At 35.4% G+C, this 16,815-nt stretch overlaps 1 protein-coding gene across 1 annotated transcript in view; it reads right to left on the bottom strand.

Annotated features, from left to right (window-relative positions):
* Nucleotides 1-16,815, bottom strand: part of LOC145671246 (RING finger protein 207-like) — a 456,974-nt gene that overhangs the window by 112,374 nt on the left and 327,785 nt on the right. Inside the window, exon 9 of the mRNA XM_081740160.1 lies at nt 6,404-6,646. Coding sequence (XP_081596286.1) covers nt 6,404-6,646 — 243 coding nt within the window. The remainder of the gene's footprint in view (nt 1-6,403; nt 6,647-16,815) is intronic.

The following is a 16,815-nucleotide window of genomic DNA, read 5'->3' as shown; positions in this document are numbered from 1 at the left end:
AAAAACATGTTTTAAACATTTTGAACAGTTTAAAACAGCCTATTTCAAAATCGTGTAATAACTTATTTGTTAAGACTTTTTATTCTTTACTTGCAACCAGTATTACAGATTCATTTTGTATATATTGATTAGTGCAACATTGATAACAGAAATAAAATCGTTTGACTAAAAATGGCTTTTAAATATTTTTAATGAATTTTTATTGGCCACTTGTTGTTCAAGATGATTTTCGAAAAAAAGATTAAATATTTTCGTAGTACACTGATGATAATGCACCTTAATATATCAAATTTCGTTTTTGTAGCACCAGCGGTTTTGGAAATGACGTTTGAGTGTCACTGATAACGCACCTTGTTTTTCTTGCTTTTCTTTTCTCTCTTTTTTTTTTTTACCTAATTTAATTTGTGTAACACCAGTGGTTTGCAAAATGACTTCGAATGACCATCGGATTTAATATGACATTTTTTATGGTATTTGGCTCAAATAATTATATTGTTATTATAATTGTACACACATATACATAATTTTTACTCAATTGATCACCTGGAGGTGGATGAAATTTTAGTTGCAAAAATTTGATTGCTATTTCGGAATACTGATGCTAATGAAATTATTTTAAGATAATAAATTTTCCAAAAGGTCTATTGAGGCAGGTGCTTGGCTCAAAGCTTGGCCCTCATGCCCTCTAGGCCTTCACCTGAATGATGAATCTTTTAGGATAGCAATTGCGTTAAGACTGGGAGCAGATATTTGCGAACCCCATAAATGCCAAGTGTGCAAAAATCCTGTTGACAAAAAAGGACTGCATGGTCTCTCCTGCATAAAAAGCACAGGTAGACATCCTCGACACTGGAGCTTAACCCTTAACGAGTTTTCGTAACCATTTGGTTACACATTTTTTGATTTTGCTTATTGGGTTGAAGAGTGTTATATTTCCGTATTGTTCGTTGTAGTTATTTGTGTACATACTTTCTGCGATGGGAGAGCAGCTATTGCCTCCTTGTGACAACTCTGGTGAATTTTATGCGGGGAGTAGTGTGTGGATATGTTGTTGTTTTGCAAGCATTACTGGAAGCAGACAGAAAATATAAAATACTGAAGGTAAGCAGTTTATGTTTTTATTTTTCTCGATATGTTCTTGTTTGTAAGTCGTTGCCCAACAATGTGCAAGTATGAAAGCGGCATAATGTCAAAAATTGATTACTATTTACGATACAAATATACTATGTAACCATTTGGTTACATTGTCCGGTAACGGATCAAACGTATACTTTGTACCGGAAAAATACAATATAATTGACTAGCTTATATTGATGTATCATTTGATATTCTTTTAAAGAGAATTTGGCATTACAGCATTATTTGCTCTATGTGCTATGCTTCTTGAGCAAGACAAACTGCAAAGCGCCTCTGCCAATTGGCATGGATTCGCAACAGTATGTCAAAAATTTCACAATATTGCAAAATTCTCTGCGTCAGATGGTGAGTTTCATGGATGGGTTCTTGATAAGTAAGGTTCCTCAGATGATAGCAGAGGAAGAGCTCTAGTGACGTAAAATCCGGGCCACTCGATCCGTCTCCGTCGCCCATTCCAATGTCCCGGAAATGGTCTATTGAGCCATTGGCGTGAACATAAGGCATAGTGAGGTGAAGCTCCATCTTGCTGAAAAATTATGTGAAATCACCGTTCTCATTCAAGATAGAGGAGTCTGAGTTTTTAGTCATGTGCATTGATAACTTTTTACAAGTGTGAAATTAATGCAATATTTGAAGGATGTAATGAAAATCTCAACTTCCAACAATGAGACAAAATCGTTTAGGAGGCAGAAGATAAGATTTTTTTCTTATCTTCTGAGGCAAACACATGAGAAGTGTAGATAAGTCAAACATGTTCATAGAACCCTGCCGTACACCAGTGAAATCAAAACGATGGTGTCTTAGAATTTTTGGGTACATGCTAGATTTAGTTGTTGTAAACAGCTGGTTACTTTACAAAAGAGAGTGTAACGTACTTGGGAAATCATCCAGACATCGTAAAGTGTTCCGGGCTGATACTGCATCTGCACTAGTATCATGCAGAGAGCCTAAACAAGAGAGACCATCTTTAGAAAGCTTGGGCGAACCTCAAGTGAAAATATGTCGACCTGTTGCTACGTGACCATGTGATAATACAAGGAAAGAGTTTGTTGCTCACTGGCCAGCCCACACATCTAAGGGAAGATGTCGTTTCTGTAAGTCGTTAGTAACAAGCTCACTAAAAAATTACTTTATGCAGTTCCATCTGTAAGTATATGTATTACGATAGGGAGTGTTTTTGTCACTTGGTAATTGATATCTTTCCTAGACCCCTAAGTCACTGTTACACTACGTTGATATATTCAAATTTAAAAATATAAAAAATGAAATAAAAAGAAGAATATTCTATAAAACTACGCATATATTTGAATATCATATTTTATTCAATCTGTATTTTCAGCGAAATGTAAATATTATTTTTTTTCTATGTGGACTCATAGATAGTACCTTACATTTTCTGATAAATTAATATTCCAGATTTAGATATTAAATCCTATAAACTAAACAACTCTTACCATGTTTCATTTATTTCTCCTTTCTTATGAGACTACTTTTCTTTATTACTATATGGCTACATGTACTCGAAAATCACTTTACGGAAAACTGTGCAAAGTAACCATTTGGACACAACTCAGTTCTTGAAAACTATTGGCTGGAAAATTTAGAAAACTGCTTTCAAATGATATACAAACCAAATAGACGACATACTGCAAATATCATAATTTTTTGATAATTTTCAAAGGTAGTGAACTGTTAAGGGTTAATGACATCACTGTGAGAGCACTCATCTCCGCAGGTGTACCGGCAATAAGGGAACCAAATGGCTGTAGTAGAACATATGGAAAAAGACCTGATGGGATGTCCTTAATTCCTTGCAAGAAAGGTAAAGCCTTAATTTGGGACTTCACATGCACAGACACTTTTGCACCTTCCAACCTTCCTTTCTCTTTAATCCAGGCGGGCAATGCAGCAGGTCGGAAAGAGATAGAGAAAAGAAGAAAATACAACAACCTTATGGAAAAATATCAATTCGTACCAGTTGCAGTTGAATTCGGTGGCTCGTGGGGAAGGGAAGGCCTAAACTTCATAAAGGAAGTAGGAAAACTCATCAGACACTTATCCGGTGATGAAAGAGCAACCAGCTTCCTAATCCAAAGAATATACATGGCGGTGCAGAGACGTAATGTAGCCTCAATACTAGGAACCATACCTCCCGGAAAAGCACTGAAGGAGATTTTCTTACCTTAAAATGCATATACTTTACATTCTTACTTTAAAATAAAATACCTTAAAATACTTAAACGAACGAATAACCGGACCGATGAATGACAAAAAAGGGCTGAATTTGATAATTGTACCAAGTGTGGCAACAGTATACGGGAAGAAAATAGCCTTCTGAACGGGATAACTTTTTGGTAATTTTCTTTCTCTGGCAGATTTTTTTTACAAAAAATTAAATAAAATAAAAATAAACATATGTTTAAAACAAACCTTAAAAAATTCACGTTTTTAAAACAAAGTGTTTAAAATAAAATTTGTTTTAAACAAAATCAATTATTTGAAACATGTTTTAATCATTTGTTTTAAACAAAACAACCCTGGTGAAAGATAAGTAACAGAGGGTAATGCAACGTTTCTGCTTCTTACAATGCAATACTCCTCACCCAGTCTTTTCTATAACTTTTCACTCAGTGACTCACAAAGTATGCCTTTCATCATAATTATCACAATCTTCTTAAGGATTTTTAACAATTTCCCCGCCATTTCTATTTAAAGTTTACATTTTATAACTATGTTAATAATACTATGTAGGTATTGTAATAGACACCTAATCTACTGCCTTGCCCAGGGGTCTATCACATCCTTAATCATAGACCCATTACTGCTTTAATTTTTTCATATTTATTTTCATCTCATATTATGTTCAGAGCTTTTCCTTATGTTCTCTGGCATCATGTTAATTTTGGATTCAGATTCTGCGGTAACGACCATTTCATCATTAGTCCTTCTACCGCCTATAATCAGCTTCCCAATCAAGTTCTTATTTTATACTCTTCTAGGTAATACTTGTAAATGATGTTACTGAGAGATGATTTTTTAAAATCAAGTACCTCTTCCCATTTCGTCATCCTATATCATTTGTAGTATTCCAAATTAAATACTTGGTTCATATGTAAGTTTTTAAAGATATTTTATCTTTTATTCTAAGCTTCTTTAGTACCTGTATTCGAGTCACTTGCTGGAATTCTATGTTCTGTGATATATATCGGAAGAGACTGCAGTCGCGAAGCAAACGAAATATTATTATATTCAGTGATGAGAGTAATTTTTGTTTTGAACACAGTGATGGATCTGTACTTGTATGTAAACTTATAGTGAACGAAAAAGTTAAGCGTGTATACATTTGTCATATAGGACCCACACTAGAATTTCTGGTAATTAGTAAGAGAAGGAGCGATAAATAAGCTACATATCGGCCTTTCTTAAGGGCAATATCACTTATATGTTGTACCTTCGTATTATTGCCAGTGCTATCCTCAAAGTTTATCTGGACACTTGTCTTTATTAGCACAACGCTCGTTTCCATACCGACAAGTGAACCCTTTATCTCAACCCGGAACACTCCTTCCATGGACTGCTAGATCTCCGAACCTAAGCTATATCGGTCACTGTGGGACACTATGGGATGATAGTCGAGTTCACAATGACCATTTCGTAGGCAAACATACAACATCTGTACGACCACACAGCATTTATATTGTCAAAGTTAGCATCTGAGCTGTTCCTTGCATGGCTACTCGGAGTAGTTATATGTGATATTAAGGTGAGTGCTGTATGTTTTTGACAGTCTGAATAACACGTTCAGGATGTCTCATCGATACCATGTTGAAAACAGTACCATCTACAACCACTTTCTTCTTGTGTACAAGTTTGAGCCAGTATTCTTAAGCGCATTTGCAGCAGTGTAGTTCTATAGTCCTCATACAAAATCTTGACTATCTGAAAGTTTTAGATGACACTCTTGATTTGATTACACATTTCGAATATTTCGTTTTCCTACTTCTCCTGTATTCTTAATAAGTTGGTGTATAATGTCTACCTTTTTGTCCTTAATTTCACTATATGTTTATGAGCTTGCCTCTTAGCATCCCAATTCCTCTGCTATTCTCATTTAATCGTTTTCTGTTTTAATACCTAAGGTATAAAATTTATTCTTGCTATCATCTGGTTCCTCAAGGTATTCTTTCAATCTGTCTCAAGCTGCAATTCTCTCATTAAAAGTTCACTTTTATCTTTAGTTTCTATATTGTCATAGTAGTTTTCCCTTGCTACCTTCTATTTCCATGAAATTTATCTTCATATTCATTATTAAAATTTCTCTATCCTTCCTTTTGTCACGTTTACTTCTATTATACTCTTCTGTCTTTGTAATTTTCTTCTTAAACTCGCAGATCAACTTTACATTTTTTCCTTCTCTCGTCTTCGTCATGCAATCCAATCGTTGCTGGTTAAGCAATGACAAAAGTGTGTGACTGAAGCCGATGCTACTTTGACTAATCAAGAAACGTAGCTCTCTCTCTCTCTGTATATATATATATATATATATATATATATACATCCTTGAAAGTGGCACACCTCAAATGGACATTTCAATTACACCAACCTAATATTTAAAACACCTATAAATTCATTTTTCTGTCTCTCTGTATTTCTTTCATACAGATCAGCATTGGTCAATTTCATCTCCTCAACAAAATATTGGGGAGACACATCCCCCTGTCCCCTCGCCAGAGACGCCCGCGCTTCGTGTCATATTTTCAAATTTTGTAGAATAATTTTAAAACAATAAAAACATAAAATATTTGGAAATCAAGGCACGTAGCGTGTATAAAATCTATGAAATAAACTACTATTTCTATGTTTTACTTTATGCATAGGTTACTAATCTGGAAGTACTTAGTACAGTTAATGATTTTTTAATTATCGGACATTTAATTTTTGTAATGTTTCGTGTTACTAAGTTATTTGAAAAAAAATAAAAGAAGAGGCGTCGAACATAGTTAAGCCCTTAAAATATGCATGAAACATATATAATGACAAGTATCATTATAACTTACATTGGTCCATTGTTTTGGAAGTTATTGAGAAGCAAATATGTACGTGTTAGGTGCATTTTCCTTGGATTTGTACACCTTTTCTTTTATATACATTACTACAGACATAACTGTGTTTACTCTACCTACGTAAACTCACTACAAAAAAAAAAAAAAAAAAAAAAAAAAAAAAAAGAGCATTCCAAAAATTAAATAGATAAATATCATGATACCTGTGAGTGAAATATTTCCTGTTCAACATGGATACGACAAAGTTGTTCTTCCCAAATGGCTTCAAACACATCTTTAAGTCTCTCTAATTCTACCTGGTGCCTTTCTAGTTGCTCTTCTAGTGAAGAACAATCTCGGGCAACGTGTTCCATTCTCCCTTGTAGTGATGTAGATCTTCTAACCATGATTTCCTTCTGAAGTTCTTGCATTTGTTCTTTTAAATTTTCTAGTTGCTGACTCAAATCCTACGGGAAAAGAAAGCAAATGACCACGAGAGTTACCACACAAGAATCTTGCAGTTATCAGTTGTGGGCCTATATTGTCTTATAGACTCTAAAGAGTAGTCCACTTTTCATATTGAATTTAAAGACTTAACAACCTGCAAACACAAAAGACGAAAAACAACTCTAACTTAACAAATGAGGAAGTACGTATCTAACATGATCTTCATTTACCTATTATCTAGACCAGAGTTTTTAATGTAAGTGTCACGTTTCAAAGATGAATTTTAAATGTTTCCTAAATACATACGTGCTTTATAAAAGTAATGTCTTTAAACTAAGACATTTGAAGCCTCCGTGTACAGAGTGCCGAGTATTAAAAGAGGTTGTCAGAAAAAACGTAGAGCGAATGCAATAAAATTGACGGCGGAATACAAATAGCAATTGTAACAACCTATTGTGACAATTACAGTCCGACACCAGTTGCATGATCTCAATATTCGCGTTCGAGCCGCAATTTCTTATCCGCTTTGGTGCGAATAAAATGACACCAAGAACATGTAAAGTGAGCAGCGAAAGATATTATAGAAAACGCGTAATACGGTCCGATTAGTATCCTTTTACCTTATTCCCAGCAATAGTTCATGTTTATGTATGGCGGACGCCCAAAGAAGTTTATGCTCCGAACTGTTATAAGTATATATCGTGAAATATAGCAGTGGTCTTATGACGTGGCTCCCAAATTCCTGGTACCTGTATTCCGTGTATTCTATGATTAAGCTCTCAGGATCCATTGTTGCAATGACTATGTAAACATTTTAGGCGATCATTTGCGCCCAGATTTTGTTTCCGGCCAATATGCCAATTCGTACTGCTGGAGGTGTTGAAGATCGAAATTGAAACTACAACACCACTCTAGACTGCAACATTATTGAATATCGTATTCAATTCTGGATCTCGAACTCCGGAACTCAACAGCAGACGAAATGCATGCTTCCTGATGGAAATGAGGGCTGCACTACATGAGGTGGCATATTATATTCTTCTGGAAACCATTCAATTATATATTTCTTCATTTCATTTCATTTATTTGCCTGCTTCATTAGCTTACAAAGCATGAGAAATTCTCATGTAAACATTAAAGTTGTCAGAAAAAAAACATACAATATTGTCAAGTACCAGAGGTATACATCATGTATCTTTCTAAAATACAAAACCACATAATGGAATATATTAAGTATAAAAACATGACAATTTACATCGTAATTAAGTAATGTTTGTACCACACCAGGCATGTATTCACGAGTAAGTATCTGTTACCAACTCTTCACTTAATGAGTCATTTCAATATTATTTCATGGTGTAATAGCGCTTTTCAGCGAGTAGATTATATAACGTCTTGCCAAGAATGGAAACATTGGTCATATTTTTCAAGTACAGAGGAAGTTTATTATACAATCTGACACAATTCATGTACACGGTTTTGCTTATATTAGCATATTTTTGATGCGTCACAAATATGTCACAACCTTGTCTTGTATTATGGCTATAAACATTTTTGTTAAAGATAAAAAGATGCTTGTTTTTCACAGTAAAAAGAATAGATTTATAGATGTATAAGCTGGGGAGTTTTAAAATTTTTGCTTCTATGAAAACCTTTTTACATGTCGATTTTGTAGGTAATTCAAAAAATATTCTAATCGCTTTCTTTTGAAATCGGAAAGTGCTCAAGCTATTTTCAGCAGATCCCCAGTGTATTATGCCGAAGTTAATTAATGAATTAAACTTGGTGTAGTAAAAGCTAAGAAGTGCTTCTCTCGACACAGTACTTGAAGTTTGAATAACGCAAAACACACGCTACTTAGTTTCTTGTTTAAAGTGGAGATATGAGCAGACCATGAAAGATCATCACTTATGATTACACCTAAAAACTTTGTCATGCAAGAATATTGGAGTAAGTTAGAAGATATATTTATTCTAGGTGATATACGCGGTTTTCCTGGAAAATGAAAATGTAAGAGAATCGATTTATCATGATTTATAATTAACCTATTCGCTGTTAACCATTTTACTAATTTGTCCGTAAAAATGTCAGATTTCCTCTCAACTTCTATTGATTTTCCTGATATTATCATACTGATGTCATCAGCATTTAGAATACATTTTGCTGGGTACATAAGTCATTTATATATATCAGGAAGAGAATAGAACCCAAAATGGAACCTTAAGGAACACCTCGGATTACAGTTGATAAAGTCGAACAAGTCGTTTGAAACCCATCTGCAGCTAATTTTGATATTTGTACCGCTTGTTGTCTACTGGGCAAATAAGAGCGAAACCAGTTGTGAGCTACTCCTCTAATACCATAAGCATACAACTTGCTTAAAAGAATAACATGATCAATTGTATCAAAAGCTTTGGATAAGTCGATGAATAGGCCAACAACATACTTACTGTTTTTAATTCAAGAGTATTGAACATGTAATCAAACAAGACTGTTTCAATACTTAGCTGTTCTGCAGACTAACAGTGATTCCACACCATATTAACCAGATACGTTGCGTTTTCTTCACGTGTTTCATTATTTTGCTCAGTATATCATTTTCAGAACAAGAACACTCTCTTTTGTTTTTGTTTTTTTACTTTGTTATTTTCGAGATAGGGACTGTTATGGACAAAAGACAGATTTACAGACTCTTACGTCATTAGGCCAAAAACGGACACATATAAAAACTATTGTTTACAAATAAGAAGTGCTGAATGCTCTTTTTCTTTCTGAGATGTTAGCTGTTACAGACAGACAGAAGGTCATTACGTCAAAAATGGGCATATAGTTTGAGAATACTTATTCCTACTATGAAGTTCATTTGTTGATAGTCTTTTCGTTTTCGACACTTAAACTATTCGGGATGTGGGAAGGCAGTTTATCATACCGCAAGTTTGATCCTGTATGTAACGCATGACACCGCGACACTGATATGTGTTTCAAAGCAATTAATAGAAGAGAGCCTTACAAAATAACGATCCGTCAATAGACAAGCAACGTGATCACACGATGACAGATATACTGTTTATACGGCAGTGACGGATCGTACAATGTCGTCCATTGTGTCAGCTAGACACTGAACCACTATATTGAGTGTGAGCTTGGAGGTTCTCCATCGATGGTTCCACATCTCCTGTACAATGGACAGGCGGCATGTATGTCTTTGTGTGGACTTTCATGGACCAAGAACCACAAGGCCTCAGGCAGCCATTGTTGCACAAAAGACATCGCTGTGTGCTGAGTGGCACATGGCCGTGTTTTCGTACGAGTGCCACTTCAATTTGTTTTACACGATGGCCACAAACATGCTAGATGTTATGGGGTGAGCGCAATCTGGAAGTATGAGTTTTGTCGGGCGTTTTGGGGCACTACTGAATATAGTACGATGTCGACTCCTACATTCACAATCTCATAAGTGACACATACATCAGAGACACTCTAAATACCGAAGTTTTCCTTTCGTTCAGATAACCTAGGACGCCGAATTTCATCGGCGCAATCCATATTCACATATATTTCAGAATATGCAAGCTTTCTTCAAAAACTGACGGAAGATCCTGTTTCCATTGTCTAGACAGTCGTCTGATATAACGTCCATCGAACATGTAAGGGATATGGTTGGCTGGAATATTATTTTTCACAACCCATATGGAAATGTTTCTCCTGTACATGCATTGTCCAGGCTCGGAAACACCTGTACAATGAATGTTTCTAATTTTCGTGAAGTCTGTTTTTTACATGTTGCATGTAATGTACCTGTTTACTGAAAAAGCAAGCAAACCACCACTTCGAAATGCTTGTGTGTGTTCCTGTATTAAACTGGACGTACGTTGTTGTACAGATTACTGATTACAGTGTATGTACAGCGCATGTACATGCTATGTTTTTCACTGTTAGATGTGAAGAAGGTAAATGTAGTGTACGGGTTGCTAAAACAAGTACGGTACAGTGCATGTCAGAGAGCATTGAACATGTACGTGTTCCGTTTAATGTACAGTTTATGTTACAGAAAGAAAACATATGGTGTAAGATAAATATATCCGAGTACTGTTCATGCACGATACATGTTGCGTATATAGTAAATAATCGGGGATGACATTACATGTCTGTAGTTGAAACACATACAGCTTGCATGTAGCATGTGTGCTATATGTTTCAGGAATGAAACGTAGCAAAACATATGGTGTAAGATAAATGTATGCGAGTACTGTACATACACGGTACATGTGGCATGCACAGTGCATGTATCGGTGATGGCTACAGTTATCGGCGTAAAGCTATCTTCAACATTGGAAGGAGATAATCTGCGGCTTATATTCTGGGGGAGATGAGACTCATGCTCAGAAATCATCACACTTCTCCCCAGTGTTGAATCCATGAGTGCCCCGGTGGTTTTCTTCCCCCGGAGATAAAAACTTTTCTCTCAAAGATACATAAGAAAATCACAACTTATTAATACTGGTACGACTTTCTCCGACATACCCCAACATGTAATTATTCCTCCCGAAGAAAGTTCCTGAACTCAACATTGCTTCTCGCCATAAGATACTTTTGAAATGGGATTATCGGAGGAAAGTTTTCCTCAGTTCTAACCTTGGGGGACATATTCCCCTCATCCTCCTGGAATTTGCACTTGCGGCTACAGTACATTATGTAGTTTGTTCACATGCAAAATATCTGTGGTACGTAAGCACTCATCTGATTTTAGGCACCTGATTTTGAAAACCATAAATGAAGCGGTTTTTACAAAATGTGTTATAGTCTAGTCTTCAAGAAATTAAAGAAAAGTGAAATAGCTTTATTAGGTCTACTTAATAAAACTAAAGTAACATTCATAGTGCAAAAAGTACATCGAAAGCATAAGACAAGATTTTCGAACATCCACAGTACTGTACATTGAACATGTACATTGCGTGTTCTGATACCCTGTACTTACATTGTTAACGTTGCGTGCACATTGCATGTACAGATGTCAGTGATAGTTCATGTTTATCTGGTATGAACATGCACTATACAGTTCATGTACATCGATTATCATGCGATTATCAGGTGATGTAAAGAGTGTTTCCACTACAAGATCGATTTCTTTTTTCTCTATTTTACACCTGTGAAACGTCTGTAAAGCGCATGTTTTGCAACTCTGTACATACAATGTACATTTGGAAGACAGTGTTCCGATTCCAAAGCATTGCAGGCTCCTGTAATACATAGCATGTATAGGTGCCTGTTTTTTCACCTGGGAATGCTCCAGCAGATAAAAGTCCACGTCTTGTGGACTCAACCAGCATGATAAGAGATTTCTCGATAACAAATCCAACATCTGTTTGATTCGATGCTATGACATATATAGGACTCTGATTACAACACGTGGAGGATTGGGCCATATACAGTGCGAAAATGGAACCCGTACCCACTTCTTTCATTTTACCCACATGTCAGAATGTTTTCCGTAGTAATTTTGATCAGCATTTTCTAACACTATTTTTGTATATAATTCGACCTACTATATTTTGTTTAAGAAGTTTTGATGGTTATTACTGAAATTGACTTCTCTATCTGTAAAAGACATCCGTCACACTTAATGATATAACGGATATTGAACAAGAGCAAAACCGGAGTTAGTCCTTGTGTAGAAAAATCTCGAAAAACAAAAAAAAAAATAAATGTTAAAGCTACATAGCTCGAGAACTATGGGACCTATCGTAATCAGTGGAAGAAATCACTTAAGAAGTAGTACGCACTGTTTCTTGTTTTATAATCCTCTGCTATCTACGCAATAAATTGCATAAGAGAAATTGAGTAAAGGTACGTATACTTTTAAGATACTAATTAAGCATTAATAACAATATTTAAGCATATTGCTTTTTTTAAAAAAAATCACGTCATTTCTCTATTACTAATAGAAAATGATTAATATCACTTTTAGGGCTCCGATATTTTGAGACTAAAGAGCCAGGACACTCTATGAACATTTATATACTTGTTTTCACAAAATATCAGAATTAGTTCAATAATATATTAACACTCATCAAAAGTGAATAACAGATAGTAGATTATTCGCGTCAATTGAATCGATGACTAATAAAAGAGGAATTTTTTAATATAGCATGAACTTATGTTTTGAAGGAAACAGATCTATTTGCAGTCCTAAACAACTCCTGGTCGTGCTGGATAGTTTATGTAAATCCTGGATTGTCTCGAATAAATTATATAAATCCAGGATTCTCCCGGCTAAGCCGGGACATCTGCGAGCCCTGATTACTTTCTCCTCTTATGGATTCTGTAAATGACTTGTTGCACACCCAGGAAGATTTTTTACAATAGGTTACAGAAACTAGAGAATCTCTGGGCAAGTGCGCCGATTTCTCTGTAACTTGCTGGGGGGGGGGCATTCAGATGTTTGTTTGGTTGCAGAAGGCAAAGATTTTAAGACAAATTGAATTTAAATTATGCCAAATATTGTATATCCATAAATACAATGCGCGGACCCACATGAACTTTGGGGGGCCCGGGCCGCCTCGCCTCCCCAGGATCGGCGCCCTTACCTCTGACAAAATACATTCAAATAGAAGAAGACTATATAGATCCTATATGTAGAAGACAATATTGTTTTCGGAACTAATGCAATGACGCTCAATCAGACCTCTCTTTGAACTGTAATATTGTTAGTGTTGTTATCCATTGTTATTGGGATATTTACAGGGGCGGATTAAGGTTTCTGACACCCCTAGACACTCTGACATAAGGCGCCCTCTCCCCAACATATATCTACGCACTTCTCATAAAACACCAGCACAACTCATGTTTAAAATATATACAAAAACTCCGTTCATCACATTACATAAAACAAACATGTATGACTCTTTGAATTTACAGTGGTTATAGGTTACATCTTTACATGTCATAATATAGATGGTAACACTCTCTTTTTACCTCTAAACATCAACAGTTACTGGAATTAGTACGATATTTGTTACAGAGTAAAATACTTCTTCCTGGCTTTAGCGTGTGTAAATAACTATCAACTAGTTCAAAATCTATCTTGCTTACCAATTCGCTTTCAATACACATTTTACTAAGAACTGAAACTTTGTTGTTGTGCATTTTGAACGTAAATCATTCTTAACACGTTTTTAGATAGAAAAGGATCTTTTCCGTGAACAGTTCGAAGTTGGCTCAGATACAAACATTCGTAGGCAAATATCTAGATGATTTCGAGTATCTTTGCCTGAATACACTTCAATATTTCAGATGCAGTTTTGATGGCTACTCCACACGCTTTCAAGTGAGTTTTGAAATGAATACATTCATTCGAAAAGCTGTCATTTAAGTTATCTTTGTAATGGGGAACTAATGCATTCGCTTTTGCTCGGATGGTTTCAGTTTTGCGAGGAAATTAAATATTTCATTTATCATGTTGTATGCCTTTTTCCGTCTGCATAATTCAGAGATAAGGTAATCCACAATTGCGTTAAATGTCTCCATACGAAATCGTTCTCTTCCTGTAAACACATGTTCTCCCTCTTTTGTTTCATCGGGAGCAGTTTTCCTACTTTTCTTCCATCCCTTGACATGCAGATATTCCTGACATCCACTTAGGTTCTTTGTTTCCTCTTCGTATTCATCGAGCTCCGTACGAATAATTTTCAAATATGCTTCTAATCTTGCAATTACTTATGTTGCTTCACTCACATCAATATCTGTTGCTTGTAGTTTTTTATTGGCTGCATCGAATCGCTCCATGATATTTTTCCCAGATAGTACAATCAAAGCCAACACTAACTGTTGTAGTTTTCGCCAGTAATCATCAGCATCACTACGAATTTGTGATTTTTCATTGTAGTCATTTGCATTTTGCTCCAAAGCTACACAAATTTCACTGTGGAAAATGCTTTACACGCATCTGTCCTTGCTGACCAACGAGTTGCTGATAGGCTTTTCAGGAAAATTTATCATGGCTTCAAATGTTTAGTAGAATTGCCCACTTTCTGTCTGAGGCTGAGAAAAAGTTATATAGGTTCTGCAGTAAACCAAAAAAACGAAATAGCGTCACGACAAGACTCAAAGGCACAAATTCCTACAGGATTTAGGGAATGCGCAAAACAGGGTATGTATTCTGCCAAAGGACTGACATCTTTAATTCTTGCCTATAATCCATCATAAGCTCCTGACATGTTGTTAGCATTATTGTAGCTTTGTACCCTACTGTGTTTTATATCAAGTCCAAGATTTAGAAATTCTGTCTGCACTACTTGTGTTAACTTCTCAGATTTGTATCCTAGGTGTTCAATATACGTAATAAACCTTTATGCTGTTTCACAATTTGGATAGCGAATCATAAAATGAGCTCATCTATATGTGCAATATTAGATGTGGAATCAACAATGATGGAGTAATATTTGGCTCCTTTCAACTCTTTCACAATTTCTCAGTTAATTTGTCTCCCAAAAGTTGGATGAATTCATCGTATATGGTCGGGCTCAAATAGGAAGAATTCCTCTCCTAGCATTACCAAACCGCACCATGTGAACGGCTAAGAAAGGGTCGAATTTTGCTAAGGCTTCTAAAACCCCCATGTAATTTTCATTATGTGATGATCCGTGTGTCTCCTAGTGTAGGTGCTACAAATAAAAACCTCTGGACGCCAGAAATTTCACAACTGCAATAACTCTTTTTAAAACATTTTTCCAGTACTCTGCTTCAGTTTTCGCTTGCAGAACGAGTTGTTTGTTTACCCTACTTCTCACATCTCATTTTTCATTTGCGTCTTTCTGCACCTGATAATTTCTTTCTTAAACCACTCATACTGATTGAATTATCGACACGACGTGTGCATAATAACAACGTAAACATAGAGCTAGATAACACTGTCTCGTTCTTTGTTATTCGGGTGTATTTGAAACAAACATTGCAGTGCAGTGCTCCATCTACAATCCTTTAAAAAATCCAAGTCGACAGCGCCCTCTGTTTAGTTTTTTTTAATCTGCTAGATAACAGAAGGAAACGAATACGATGAAGCGTACACAGGTGGGCGCTTCAGCAAATGAAATTAGTGTCTTATGGCCACCAAAACTGTACAGCGCTTTTAGAAAATAAAGTACAATTGCAAGAGTAGATTAGTGCTTTGTTCTAAAATTATAAAATAAGCCTATCAAGTGATTTTTGTAAACAAAGACCGATATCTCGATAACTGATTTTTTAAATATATATTTTCTTGGGCACCCCTTCAGCGCTGGCGCCCTAGGTATGCCTACTGTACCTGTGCGTTAATCCGCCATTGGATATTTACGAGAGTTGCCATCAAATAGTCTGACTCTTACGAGCTCAACACTCTTTCAAATAAAATTGTAATCTAGCAATAAATTTAATTAAAGTTTTATTAATAATATAATCAATTGCTCCACTTTACTATAAAATAAATGATATTCATGTCCTCCGAATTAGGTGATTAATTGTTACGAGGGTCGACTAGAAAGTTGCTGGCCTGTTTGGGAAGACAATGTGATAGCAAACTCATGTTTTATATGGGTTTTACATATTCCCCTTCTACTTACATGCACTTTCCCACTGGACCTTTAGTTTCTCTAATCAACTTTAAAAAAGGTTCTTCCTGAGTGTATAATCTTTCATTGATGGAATTCGTAATAAACTCGTCTGTCAGGAAATACTTTTCCCTTCAAATATGTTTCACAGCAGGGAACAGATGACAACTAGAAGATGCTAAGTTGGGTAAACACGATGTTCGATACATCAAAAGTCTATCATTCGGGCAGGAAATCGATGAGAAGAACTCCTTGAACGTCCCAAAAATCTGAGGCTATCACTTTTGAGGCAGTAAATTTCTGAATCTTACAGAAAAGGCTACGAGATTGAAGAAGAACCTTTTTGAAGATTATATGAACGAAAAAGAACTTTCTTCAGACTTGAAAGACGAACCAACATAAGATTTTATAGAATCATTCCTGATTTCTGAGAACAAATAATAATAATAATAATAATAATAATAATAATAATAATAATAATAATACAGATTTAAAATCTATAAACTGCAAGATAGAATTCAATTGTGCCATCAATTTGATTCTGAAGTACGATATATACTTAAGACTCCACGCAGAATATTTAAAGTTTACAAGTACTTTTTTAC

This window comes from Thermobia domestica, chromosome 15, assembly GCF_964235325.1.
Source record: "Thermobia domestica chromosome 15, izTheDome1.hap1.1, whole genome shotgun sequence".
In the NCBI taxonomy this organism is placed as follows: domain Eukaryota; kingdom Metazoa; phylum Arthropoda; class Insecta; order Zygentoma; family Lepismatidae; genus Thermobia; species Thermobia domestica.
The sequence above is the reverse complement of the archived record's forward strand: the minus strand, read 5'-3'. Positions and strand labels throughout refer to the sequence as shown.